The sequence below is a fragment of the Vipera ursinii genome (assembly GCF_947247035.1).
Source record: "Vipera ursinii genome assembly, chromosome: Z".
NCBI lineage: Eukaryota > Metazoa > Chordata > Lepidosauria > Squamata > Viperidae > Vipera > Vipera ursinii.
This window is the reverse complement of record NC_139517.1, coordinates 42,505,170-42,519,326: the sequence shown is the minus strand read 5'-3', so window position 1 is coordinate 42,519,326 and position 14,157 is coordinate 42,505,170. Positions and strand designations below refer to the sequence as shown.

At 49.9% G+C, this 14,157-nt stretch overlaps 1 protein-coding gene across 1 annotated transcript in view; it reads right to left on the bottom strand.

Moving 5' to 3' along the window:
- Positions 1-14,157, bottom strand: part of ITGA2B (integrin subunit alpha 2b) — a 52,051-nt gene that overhangs the window by 35,720 nt on the left and 2,174 nt on the right. The window contains exons 2-6 of the mRNA XM_083378511.1: positions 12,647-12,777; positions 12,007-12,104; positions 10,777-10,939; positions 1,466-1,515; positions 231-276 (exon numbers count right to left, since the gene is read on the bottom strand). Of these exons, the coding sequence (XP_083234637.1) occupies positions 231-276; positions 1,466-1,515; positions 10,777-10,939; positions 12,007-12,104; positions 12,647-12,777 (488 nt within the window). The remainder of the gene's footprint in view (positions 1-230; positions 277-1,465; positions 1,516-10,776; positions 10,940-12,006; positions 12,105-12,646; positions 12,778-14,157) is intronic.

The following is a 14,157-nucleotide window of genomic DNA, read 5'->3' as shown; positions in this document are numbered from 1 at the left end:
TTAGTATTAATGCCTCCTACCCCCTTACTTGTTTTCCCCCTTAAGCTAAACAGACAAAAGCACAACTTTTCCTCACAGAGGGTGCCGCTCTAATTCATTGCTATTTTTCTTGCTCTTTTTGGCAACTTCTCAAGATCTGCAATATCCTTTTTGAAATGATTGACAAGAACAGGACATAGTATTTTGAGGACAACAGGTTTCTTGGTGTTCACAACAGTTGATACATTTACCTGTGAAGTAATATCCACCTGGTGCGCCAAGCATCACCCTCCCAGACTGTGGGAAGAAGACAAAATAAGGGGGGGGGGAAAGTATAGTCTTCAAGTCAGTCAGAGTACTAGAAATATATAAAAATTATGTGTTGTGTCTATTTCACAATCAGTTTTTGCTTTTATCTTCCTGAATTTTGCAAAAAAAAGAGCATGGAAAAGACATATTTGGATTATGATTCAGTCATTATGCCACATAAACCATGGCATAATGGCTGAGTGTAAAAACAGGATCCATTCTGGGTCAGTCACTGGGACCAGAAGTTTAGATCTCTGGTCCCGGTGACCAACCCAGATTGGATTCTGCAACATTATCCTGGGACATAAAAATTTGCCTTCATTCATGAATGCAAGAACAATTATGGTTTATGCAACAACAAAACATATGTTAGTGAAGTGAATCAACCTAGCTTTTATATGCTTGCCTGTTTAGGACTTTGTAAGAAAGATTCATGTCCACTATCAATGTTTCCAGCTTTTAGTGGTAGATATTTAGTGTAAGCTGGCTGTATATCACCAAAGTGGAGAAATACCTGCTGTGCTGTCTCTTTACAGATAGCTTTCTTCAGAACCATCTTGAATCTGCTAATGATAACAAAATTGGTATTGTAGAAGCTCCTATTGTCTGGCAAGCTTGTTCACATGACCACTGAGTCATATGGTCATGGCAGCCAAGGCTAAAAGTCATTGAACACCATAGATATACAGTATATTGTTGAGTTACATACCCCTGGTGGGACACAGATATCCATAGCAAACAATAATAGTGTCAAAATGATTCAGGTATCATGATGCCATTGTCAAATGATGTAATTATGTACTTACACCAACCAAGTCACATTGTTTGTGTGATGGCACACATGCTCCCAATTTCCATTCCCCCAACCACCAAGAAGACCAAAGGGTACTTATCTCATTGCTAAGAAAATCAATTTCATCTCCCTGTCAAGAGGCTGGCACACATATAATAGCATTTTTACTTTACAGTCAGCTGAATCAGTGTCTTGCCTCCCCAGATTACTGGAAACACAGGAAGCATTTAAGTTTGCACAAAGTTATAAGCAATTCCATCAAGTATTATATCCTGGCATGTGTTTTCTAGTGGTAACTGTGCTTGTCAGTCACTTGGTGTTTATAGAATGATTGTCTCTTGATCCTTCTCACTGCTCCTTGCATTTTCCCCCTGCAAAGCTCACCTGAGAGATGGTGAAGCTGAATCCAGTTTCACAGTAGCGCTTGTCATTTCCTGATGAAATAAACAGATGAGAAGTTCAACAATCATGTGACATTAAAGAGTATTTTTACTCCTGGGAGGAGTTTGATTCTGTGACTCCGGAGGAAGTGGACAGGATTATGGGGAGGCTGAGCTCCACCACATGTTTATTGGACCCGTGCCCTTCCTGGCTAGTTTATGCAGCCCAGGAGAGGACACGCAACTGGTTCCAGGCAGTTATATCAGCTTCTTTGAGTGAGGGTAGCTTCCCTGCCGTCTTGAAAGAGGCGGTGGTGAGGCCTCTCCTCAAGAAGCCTGCCCTGGACCCAGCTGTATTGAACAACTTTCGTCCGGTCTCCAACCTTCGCTTCCTTGCGAAGGTTGTTGAGAGTGTGGTGGCGCATCAACTCCCTCTGGTCCTGGATGAAGAGGATTATCTAGACCCGTACCAATCGGGTTTCAGGCCTGGGTACAGCACGGAGACGGCATTGGTCGCGCTGGTGAATGATCTCTGGAGGGCTCGGGACAGGGGACATTCCTCTGTTCTAGTCCTATTAGACCTCTCAGCGGCTTTCAATACCATCGACCATGCTGCGGCGTCTCAGGGGATTGGGAGTGGGAGGCACGGTCTTACAGTGGTTCTCCTCCTATCTCCAGGGACGTTCGCAGTCGGTGTTGACAGGAGGGCAGAGGTCGACCGCGAGGTCTCTCGTTTGCGGAGGTCCTCAGGGGTCGGTCCTCTCACCTCTCCTGTTCAACATCTACATGAAACCGCTGAGTGAGATCATTCGTGGCTTTGGAGTTGGGTATCATCAGTACGCTGATGATACCCAGCTTTTTCTTTCGACCCCAAACCACCCCAGTGATGCCCTCAACGTGATGTCCCGTTGCCTGGAGGCGGTTCGGGTCTGGATGGGGAGGAACAGAGTTCAACTCAACCCCGACAAGACTGAGTGGCTTTGCATACCTTCATCCCGGGTCTATTCGGATATTCCATCTCTTTCTATGGGGGGTGAATTATTACCCCCCGTAGATAGGGCTCGCAACTTGGGAGTCCTCCTAGATTCACGGCTCACTTTGGAAGATCACATGGTGGCTGTGACTAGGGGGGCTTTTGCCCAGGTTCGCCTGGTGCGCCAGTTGCGGCCCTATCTAAGCCGGGATGATTTATGCACGGTCACTCACGCGCTCGTGACCTCTCGTCTGGACTACTGCAACGCTCTCTACATGGGGCTTCCCTTGAGGACAACCTGGAGGCTCCAACTGGTACAGAATGCAGCCGCGAGAGTTGTGTTGGGAGTTTCCCGATACTCCCATGTCACACCTCTGCTCCGTGAGCAGTGGCGTAGCGTGGGTTGTCAGCACCCGGGGCAAGGCAAGTAATTTGCGCCCCCTAACCCGTGGATTTTAGCACTCGAGTCTCTTCCACTAGATTAGTTAAAGAAACCCTTACCCCCTAAGCACATGTATTGTTTGTTATGAAAATACTGATGTAATTAAAGTAAAATGCATCTAATGCGCCCCTCCAGATGTTGCGCCCGGCCACCCCTGCACCCCCCCACGCTACACCACTGGCTTAAAGGAATGCCAGGGACGACTATTGCTCCCCTTGTCGTGTGTTCATCAAAACCCTAAATAAAAAAATTGGCATGTGATGCACGCCTCCATGAATAAAGGTGGGTCGGGGCGAATGAGTGCAGGTGCAGCGGGGATTAACCACGGCGCGGAGCCACGTGGACACTGCGGCGTCCCGCTCCGCCCCTCCCACGAGTGGGTGGCTGATCTTCCGCGAGGCTCGTAAGCCGAGCCTTTGCCGGCTACCTCCATCCCCAGCTTGGCTTCACGCGCGATCGCAGAGACGAAGCGGCAGAGCCCATTCGGGCCTTCCGAAGCGCCGCTGAGCGGGCCCTCCTTGGCGCCTTTGTTTATTTTTTTTTTTGGCCCCGGGTGTGAATCCGGCACGGAAAGGGCGGCAGCGGCGCTGCTCTTCTCTTTGCCCCGTCCCAACGCGCCTTGGCCTGATCCCAACAGGGCGTCGGCGGACGGAGAGGTGCCGTGCCGGTGGCGGGATCGGACGCGTTGCCGGGCTTGACCGGCTGCCGTCCCCCCACTACCACCGACCCTCGGCGAAGCGGAATCGTCCCCCTCCGGCGAGCTTAATGGGTGCCCCCCCCAGATGTTGCGCCCGGTGCGGCCGGCCCCCCCTGCACCCCCCACGCTACGCCACTGTCTGTGAGCTGCATTGGTTACCAGTTGTCTTCCGGGTGAGATTCAAGGTACTAGTAATGGTGTTTAAAGCCCTACATGGCATGGGTCCGGAGTACCTTAGGGAACACCTGCTGCCGGCATCAACTTCCCTCCGCCCTGTGCGTTCCCACAGAGAGGGCCTCCTCAGGGTGCCACCGGTCAGAGAATGTAGATTGGTGGCCCCCAGGGGGAGGTCTTTCTCTGTGGGCGCCCCGGAACTATGGAACCAGTTACCGGTTGAGCTCCGGATAGCGCCCAATCTTCGCTCCTTTCGCCGCGATCTGAAAACATACTTGTTCGAACAAGCCGGCCTGACCTGAGGGGGGATTGGTGGGGTTTTTACTATCATTTTATTGGGGTTTTATTATGTATCAACTGTTTTTATGGGCATGTATTTAATTACCTTTTAACTTTTGTAACTCTGTGTTTTATTCTTGCCCTGTACACTGCCCTGAGTCCTTCGGGAGAAGGGCGGTAGAGAAATATTAATAATAAATAAATAAATAAATTTCTAAGGAGGATTTTGATGCTCTTCCCTAACTCATTTTTCAAGCTTACCCATTCTGTTTGTAGCCTAGGCCAGGCATGCAATTGGTGCATCAACTGCCAAGGACAGATTTCATTTTTTTTCTCCTTAGAATTTTAGTACTCTAATTATCTTAGGGCCTGGGGTGACTGCCTGCTTCATCTATATATGTTGGGATCTTTTGATAATTTCGGTAAACATTGATAATCTTCCTATAACAGACAGGCCATTTTTGTATTATGTCCCCCCTCCTCGGACTTTTTGCTTGCTTTCTCAACTCAAGTGGGACTTTCCTATTTTGAAGATCAGGTTAGAATTTCGGGCAGATGAGCTGGGCAATTGTGCCGCCCGCTGCCTCCCGAATCAGCTGCAGGGGTGCCGGGACATCTCCGCCCCGCCGCCTGGGCCGTTGGCAACCGTTATAAATGGGGCCAGCGCCTCCGCCCTGCCTCTACCGCTTGTCAAACTGCCGGGCAGGGGCGGCGTCTCCGCGGATCAGCTGTGCGGCGGAGGCGCCGACGGCGAGGACGGCAGCGGCGGCGGCGACGACTCTCCAGCCCCCAGGCTGGTCGTCGATTCAGGGAGCCTGGCAGCGACGGTGGCGGTGGCGGCGGGGCGTCTCCAGGCCCGCACCTGGACCACGACAGCCATCGCAGCCATCCAGGAGGGGCCGGAGGCTTTGCTCTGCCCCGGCCCCCTGACCGGCTCCCGGGTGGCGGCGGCATCTCCAGGCGATCGGCGGAGACGCCGCGGACCAGCTGGACCAGCTGGGTGGCGGAGGCGGCGGCATCTTTGGCGGCATTGGCGGTGAGAGGCCCGCCCCTGGACCACGACAGCCATCGCAGCCATCCAGGAGGGGCCGGAGGCTCTGCTCTGCCCCGGCCCCCTGACCGGCTCCCGGGTGGCGGCGGCATCTTCGGCGGCGGCGGCAGTGAGAGCTCAGCGGGCCCTGGTCTGTGGTCTCCCACGATCCCGATCACCGGGCAAGGGCGGCGTCTCCGCAGACCAGCTGTGCGGCGGAGGCGCTGGCAACGAAATCAACAGCAGCAGCAGCGACGGCTCTCCAGCCCCCAAGTTGACCGTCTGTCCGAGGAGCCTAAAAGCGACGATGGCAGTGGCGACGGGGCATCACCGCCCCGCCCCTAAGCCACCACAACCATTGCTGCCATCCAAGAGGGGCCAACATCTCTGCCCTGCCCCGACCCCCCCTGTTCGACTCCCGGGCTGCGGCGGCGTCTCCAATCGATCAACGGAGGCGCCGCGGACCAGCTGGGTGGCGGAGGCAGCGGCATCGTTGGCAACGGCGACGGCGAGAACCCCGTGGGGCCCTAGTCTGTCGTCTCCCCACGGGCCTGAACACCGGCGGAGGCAGTGGCGGTGGGGCACCTCTGACCCGCCCCTGAGCCGCTGCAGCTGCTGCAGCCATCCTTAGTGGGGCCGGCGCCTCCGCCCTCGGCTCCCTGTTATGCCTCCCTGGGCAACGGCGGCACCTGGGAAGATCAGGAAAGACCCCGCAGATCAAATGGATCAGCTAGGCGGCGGAAGAGGCAGCCGCAGCAACCGTCCTGAGCAGGACCGGAGTCGTTACTCTGCCTCAATCTCCTGGCCTGCTCCTGAACAACGGCGGCGTCTCCATGGGATCAAGGAGACGCCGCAGACCGGCTATGCGGACCCGATCGACCACCACCGAGGGGCCTTTGACAACGGCGCTAAGCTTCTCCAGGCCCCGGTTGACCAACTCACCAAAAACCCTCGACGGCAGCACTACTAGACGCGGCGTGGCGTCTCCGGCCCGCACCCTGGGTGCCGACGGTGTCTCCGTGCCGATCAACAACCTAAAGACGCCATGATGCAGCTGACCAGTGGAGATGATGGCGACTAGACCACCGAGGCCATCATCATCTTGCCTCCACCAGCTCCGAACCCCCTGCCCTCCCCTCGCCCCACAGGACATGATGGGCCTGCGTGCAAGCCACGGTGGCAGAGTGGCCTGTCCTACACCTGCAGCCCCATAGAGGTGAGAGCTCTATGGGGTATGCTTCAACCAGAGTGGGTCCTGGACCACCCCCAGAAGCAGAGTCACAACCCATCGTGAGAGGATGGGGAGTGGCCTGCTTCTGGGGTTCACCCAGCCAAGTGGCAGTGGTTGGATGATGGTCCAGATATCCACCTACCCGACTCGACCCTCCTTCCCAATGCTCCACCCAGGGGACCGCCTTCCCAATGCTTCCCAATGCTCCCTATGCTTCTCCAATATTCAAGCATAGATCTACTCGCCCTCAGGAGTTCCCCCCTCTCCTGGGTTCGTCCTGCCTTCAATACATCGAACCTCGATGACGGGCCCGACCATTGGGCCTCTGAGAGATGGCCAGGCAGGGTCAGGGGCCTTCAACACAAGACCAACAAGAGGCCCCTGGTTAAGTTTCTAGTCAAGTTTTTTGTTGGGTTAGGGAGGGGGGCGGAAAAAGACTATGGTTGCTCGGGAAAGGCAGGCCTTCCAGCTACCATAACGCAGGCCAGGCCTACGACCATTCGCGATGGTGAAAAACGAGGACCAGTCGCCGACAAAACCCAGTGGCGAACTGACGAACAGCCTATTCCCAGGATGGTGGGGAACGGCAGAAGGTGCACAAACAGAGTGCCGTATCGTCACCGGGAGTGTCATCTCCGCTCTATGCAAGCGGTGAGACGCTCCGACCCTCTGTACTTCCCCGGAGGACCCGGGAGCGAAGGTGTGCAGCCTCCTATGCTAAGGCTGGTCTACCTGAATGCCAGGTCCGTAGCTAACAAGGCTCCCCTCGTTCGTGACCTAGTGGAGAGCGAGCATGCGGACCTGGCTTGCATCACGGAAACCTGGCTGGGCCCAGAGGGTGGTGTCCCTCTGGTTGACCTCTGCCCGCCAGGTTTCCAGGTGCTGCACCAGCCTCGGACCCATGGGAGGGGCGGGGGAGTGGCAGTTATCATCAGGGAGTCCCTTAGCCCGCGAGAGACCACCGTCACTCAGACGGTCGGGTGTGAGTCTCTCCTTCTGAGATATGGCCCGGGGGCGCAGTTGGGCCTGCTGCTGGCGTACCTACCACCTAATCGTGCAGCGGCAGCCCTGCCCGAGCTACTCGATGTCCTCTCAGGGTTGGTGGTTGAATTCCCAAAACTCATGGTCTTGGGCGACTTTAACCTACCGTCCCTGGGAGGATCGTCCGAACTGGCTCGGGAGTTCCTGGCTTCCATGGCGGCCATGGACCTGTCGCAAATAATTTCTGGACCGACTCATGAGGGAGGCCACACCCCAGACTTGGTGTTCTTGTCTGGACGGTGGCGTGATGATATCGGTGGGGGTGCCACGACTGTTACGCCCCTGTCATGGACCGATCATCACCTCCTACGGCTAGACTTCCCCTTTGCCACCCCCCGCCATGGGTGCACGGTGCCAACCAGATGGTACCGCCCTAGGCGCCTAATGGACCCTGATAGGTTCCAGGCAGCGCTTGGGGACGCACATGCACTCCCTGCTCACAGCTCGGCGGATGCCTTAGTCGAAGCCTGGGAAAAGGCAGCCACGGAGGCTCTGGACCGAGTTGTACCCATGCGGCCTCTGACCCGGCGCAGATCCCAGCGAGCCCCATGGTTCACCGCGGAGCTCCGGGAGATGAAGCGTCGGAGACGGGGCCTAGAGAGCCGTTGGAGATCCAGTCGATCCGAATCCGACCGATTGCGATTAAGAATCCTCACCAGGTCTTATCTCGCTGCGATAAGGGTGGCAAAATCCAACTACTTTTCCACCCTCATCGCATCCGCAGATAATCACCCGGCTGCCTTGTTCAGGGTGACTCGCTCCCTACTGAACCAAGAGGTGAGGGAGGAACCCTTGCAGGGTCGAGCCGAGGAATTCGGTCAATATCTGCTGGATAAAATTGCTCGGATTCGAACCGGCCTGGACTCCAACTGGGCTGAGTTGGAAGAACAAGACATGGACAGTCTTGTCGACGTCATCTGGGAGGAATTTGATCCTGTGACTCCTAAGGAAGTGGACAGGATTATGAGGAGGTTGAGCTCCTCCACATGCTTACTGGACCCGTGCCCTTCCTGGCTGGCTTATGCGGCTCGAGAGGGGACACGAGGCTGGTTCCTGGCGGTCATCTCTGCTTCTCTGAGTGAGGGTCACTTCCCCACCGCCTTGAAGGAGGCGGTGGTGAGACCTCTCCTCAAGAAGCCCACCTTGGACCCATCCTCATTGAATAACTTTCATCCAGTCTCCAATCTTCGCTTCCTTGCGAAGGTTGTTGAGAGCGTGGTGGCGCACCAACTTCCTCAGGTCCTGGATGAAGCGGTTTATCTAGACCCGTGCCAATCAGGCTTCAGGCCGGGCTACAGCACGGAGACGGCATTGGTCGCTCTGATGAATGATCTCTGGAGAGTCCGGGACAGGGGCCATTCCTCTGTCCTAGTCTTATTAGACCTTTCGGCGGCTTTCGATACCATCGACCATGGTATCTTGCTGCGGCGCCTCAGGGGACTGGGAGTGGGAGGCACGGTTCTGCGTTGGTTCTCCTCCTTTCTCCAGGGTCGCTCGCAGTCGGTGCTGGCAGGGGGACAGAGGTCGACTCTGAGGCCTCTCGTTTGCGGAGTCCCTCAGGGGTCGGTCCTCTCGCCTCTCCTGTTCAACATCTACATGAAACCGCTGGGTGAGATCATTCGTAGCTTTGGAGTAGGGTACCATCAGTATGCTGATGACACCCAGCTTTTTATCTCAACTCCAAACAGCATCAGTGATGCCCTCGACGTGATGTCCCGCTGCCTGAAAGCGGTCCGGGAATGGATGGGGAGGAACAGGCTTCAACTGAACCCGGACAAGACTGAATGGCTGTACGTACCGGCAAGCCAGGTTACTCAGAGCATCCCATCCCTTAACATCGGGGATGAGTTACTACCCCCTGTTGATAGGGCCCGCAACCTGGGTGTCCTCCTAGACTCACAGCTCTCCCTGGAAGATCACATAGGAGCTGTGACCAAGGGGGCCTTCTCCCGGGTTCGACTGGTGCGCCAACTTCGGCCTTATCTGGACCTGGATGCCTTACGTACAGTCACCCATGCCCTTGTGACCTCTCGCCTAGACTACTGTAACGCTCTCTACATGGGGCTGCCCTTGAGATCCACTCGGAAGCTTCAACTGGTGCAAAGTGCAGCGGCACGGACACTTTTGGGAGCCTCCCGATACTCCCATATCACACCTCTCCGTGCGCTGCACTGGCTTCCAGTTGCCTTCCGGGTGAAGTTCAAGGTGCTAACAATGACATACAAAGCCCTACATGGCATGGGTCCGGACTACCTACGGGAGCACCTTCTGCCAATGTCAACACCCCACTGCCCTGTGCGCTCCCACAGAGAGGGCCTCCTCAGGGTGCCACCGCTCAAGGAATGTCGGCTGGTGGCCCCCAGGGGGAGGGCATTCTCAGTGGGTGCGCCAGCCCTCTGGAACTGCTTACCAACTGAAATCCGGATGGCCCCCGACCTCCGCACCTTCCGGCGCGACTTGAAGACTTACCTATTCCAGCAGTCCGGCCTGGCCTGATAGCTCTAATTGGGGTCCCAGTTTGTTTTGATTATTGTTTTTCAGTAATGTTTCATTATGTTTGCCTACCTTACTCTGTACACCGCCCCGAGTCCCTCGGGAGAAGGGCGGTTTATAAAAACAAACAAACAAACAAACAAACAAACAAACAAATAAATAAATAAACAAACTCTCAAGCATGCAAGAGTGCCACTTGGCATGTGCAGAATGCACTTTTCCTCTCATGTTTGAGTGTTCATAATTGCAAGTCCCTCCCCACATCAGCAAATAAGAGCCATAGACTTCAAAGCAAGACTGACCTCAGTTGTGTTTCTCTCAGAAAATACACACTAAAAATGAATTATAATTTTTAAAACCAAAATATTATGAAAAATGCACTTTTCTGAGGATAGAGATTTTCCATGGTATTTTGATTAAAATTTGGAGAGTCTGCTTCTCAGGGGATGGGTTTATCTGCAAATGTATACATATTTATTTATTTATTTTTTACTTATTTTATTTTTTATTTTTATTTTATTACATGATACATGGGTACTTTTTAAAAGCTGAGAGAAAAGCCTACTGTATATATTCATAGATAAGCCCCTCCCTCGATAATCCAAACCCAATTTGTAGGAGACATGTTTTGGCACTTAAAATTCTCATCTTATTGATGAGTATATACAGTAATCATCAGTGTTTCTAAGAAGGCTTATGTGATACAATTCAGACAGTCCATTTGTGAAGTATTTATTTATATGGCACAGGACTACTGGGTCAATTTGCATAACCAGGCTTGACTCTTGAAGAAATTTGAGGACAAAATAGCCATGCTTCCCTTAAGGCATCTTCACAACCTGTTAATTGACTGTAGTCTCAACAGGTTAGTAGTTCATGGAAAGTTTTAGGCATGGCATCTTCCTTTAACCCACTTTCCTCCTTTCCTCACCATATGCATGCAATACTCACCCACCTATGCTTAAATTGTAAACAGAATGCATTTGGATATGACGGCATGGAGAGTATTCAGAAAATTTCTGACGGTCTCCTGTAGCCAAGAAACAGCTGCCCACTGGAGTTTTGGTGGCCTCTTCCTCATTTTCCATGGCATTCCAGTGTTGCAGTGGAGCACAGGCCTGACAGTTTGAAAGGAGGGAAAGGGGATGTTGTAGTGCTAACAATCAGTGAGACACAATGACCCTGTTGTGGAGTAAATGTGGCCAAACAAAATAATTTCAACTAAATCAGCAAAAGGATCAAGCCAAAGTCAACGCTAGCAACTGAGCATTTTCTCAAGCCAAAATCATACTTGTCATTTGGCACTCCCTAAAAGAACCATCATTTGTAGTAGACGGTTAGAAGATCCCACCTATGTTTAAGATTCTATTACATACTTGCACACCCAGAGTTGTATGGGCCTCTTATTGTAAAATCTATGATTTTCAGCCACAAACAAAGAGGTTAAACATATGGACAGTGGGGACAAGACTAGTGGTCAGACTGTTTATCTAATGTTCTTTCCCTTCATTTTTCTTTCACATTAGGAAGTTTTGCTATTGTGGATAATACCAGTAGATAATAGCTCTCCGGATTTTCATTTCAGCTCCTTTCATCTCTCATTGACTTTGTTGGCTGAAGCTGAAAGGATTTGGAATTCAAAAACATCCAGAGGATCACACCTTGCCTGTCTTTCTGTAGTAGATTAAAGGCAACCGATTTCTCACCTCTGGTTAGAAAAATAGGAATGTACAAATGAGTGTGGGTCACAACTAGAATGAGGAGCCAACACCACACATAGAAGACTTTACTCAGGAATTTCTTTCAGCATGCCGCTTGAAAATGAACCAGAGATGCAGAAAATACAGTCTGAATTTACTGTTTCAGAGTAATCAGTAGAGAAGCAAAGCAATTCCAACGAACAATTCTCGATTCCTTATCAAACTCCCAAATGTCTTGTGGGATTTTTATTATAATTTGTTGTTAGCAAATTATTTTTATTTTAATTGATTTTAGCCCTTATAAGGCACCTCATATTTTAAAAATGGCTTTATTTCTTTAAATTGAGCTTTAATAATTGAGGGGCAATATTTTCAAAGTAGCCTGTCAAAATTAAATCTGAAATCATTTGGCTAAATGTTCAGCTTTTGCTAAATGTTATTTTAATTTTGGAGATTCTTGAAGAGAATCAAAAACCAGTACCCACCATGATACTTTGTTTCCATGTGTTTACAGATGCTCCAAACCACTGTTTAGATTTGAAGGTTTTCACAGTAATGAGACCAAGTTTTGCTACTTGATCACCTGGGTAGCAATAAAGGCATGGACAAATACAAACAATTAAAGAAGATAAATACAGTAAGCATTGGCCTCACCCCAAATAATTCCTGAGCTATATGGATCTGTGATCTTGTACTACTCTATCAAAATTACGGTCCCTAATCTGTTGCAGATCAGTATGCTGGCACTTTGTGACAAATGAGTAGAATTCTCCTTTCCTCTCATATCTTCTGCAACTTCCCTATCCTGTCTCCATTATCTCCTTCTCTTCTCTCTTTCCCCAACATACTTCCTTACAACTCTTCTCTTTCTCCCCTTTGGGCACCAAGATAGTGAAGCTAGAGGTGAACCGATCATTTGGATATGGTTTTTAAAATTAGAGCAAAGGCCACATAGGATCTCAGGTCACATGAGTACAAAAAGATAGGATTGCATTCATTCATTCCTCATATTGATTAGCTATCCCCAAAACTTTCAAATGGTTTCCTCCTCCACTTTCCCACTTCCTGATGATGGTAGCAACTGCTCACAATAGCTTTATGACCAGATTGTGGGAAGCTACTCACCTTTAGTATCAAACTCAATAGGGATGCATTTACTACCAATAGGCTTCCAAGGGCACAAATAGACAGCACCTGCTTCTATCACACCAGGCTGGGATGTGTTGGCCCGAGGGGCCCCCACAACTACATTCATACTAGAGGAAAAAAAGGTGTTAGTATCTAGGTAGACAAGACCATCCATTAAGACCAAAAATCTGAATGGATATTTCTGACAGCTGGAGGAATTCTATTATACTTTGGATATTATTCTATATTAAACTTTTGTTAAGTTTGCATTGCATTTTCCTGAAGAAAAAAATTAATTGAGGATGTATATTATTCACTTAAAAGATTCTGTTGTTGTGTTTGGACATGAGGTTATAAAGCAGGCAAGATGAATTGAAATAAGAATTTAGTAGATATGGCTCTCCTTTTAAACTAAAGTGTATATTCTTTTACCACATAGACAATGGCATTATGATTGTTGCTTCCAATCTGTCTGCTGCGTATGACTCCTTATAGATTCCAAATTAGATTCAGGAGTATTTAATTCTATGAATTACCCAGAATGATGGGTGATGGTGATGGATCATCTAGACCAGGGGTGCCTGTTAGGGACTGGATTGCATAGCCGGAGGTGAGCAGGTGGTGAACAAGCGAAATCAAAACCATCTCCCTCCTAGTCTGTGGAAAAATTGTCTTCCATAAAACGTATCCCTGGTGCCAAAAAGGTTGGGGGCCGTTGATCTAGACTCTGCAGACATTCATTGATTGGTTTTTTATATTTGTTTCAAGACATGACCTCACAAGATTAAAGTTGTGCTTCATTTTTAGTATCATTGCATACATATGTGCTTTTCCTAAAAATCACTATATTGTATTCTGTGAGACAAAAATATGTCGGCTGCATAAACAAATGTTTTGGATTGCACTGTTAATGTTTGGTTTTTTTTAGTTACAGATCTGTTATTTTTAGAACTGGAATGAACCTCATTCTGCAAGAAACATGCAGGAGGATCTTAAGAACAATTCCTATATTCATCTTTTAGAACAATGTAAAAACTGCAAAAAGATGAGCTTTGCTCTTCCACCTACAATTCGTTATAATTGTCCTAGCAATGTTGTCAGCATGTTTAGACAAGTGTGGTCATATGATACTGGATGATTTATCCTGAATACCAAAGATTTGATTATTTGAATTTATTCTATTTCAGTTACACCTAGTGTTAGTGTAAGTTGGACATTACAAGCATGGCATGAATGTTAACTTTAAAAGTATGTTTATTGCATTTGATTTTTGCTTTCTCTCTTCTGAAAGGTCAGTTGCATCATAAAAACAAATAATAAATGATGATGGGCAAATATGGACCATCTTTTTTCTGCTCTAAATAAGTGGAGAGAACAAGGGGAGTATATATTGCATGTGTAACAGAGAGCAGGTTTGCTGCAATTAAATCATTAAATTTCTCTACTGAAGAGTCTGAAGCAGAAAGGGTTTTCTTTCACCTTTGATAATCTTTTGAAGAGTGGACACT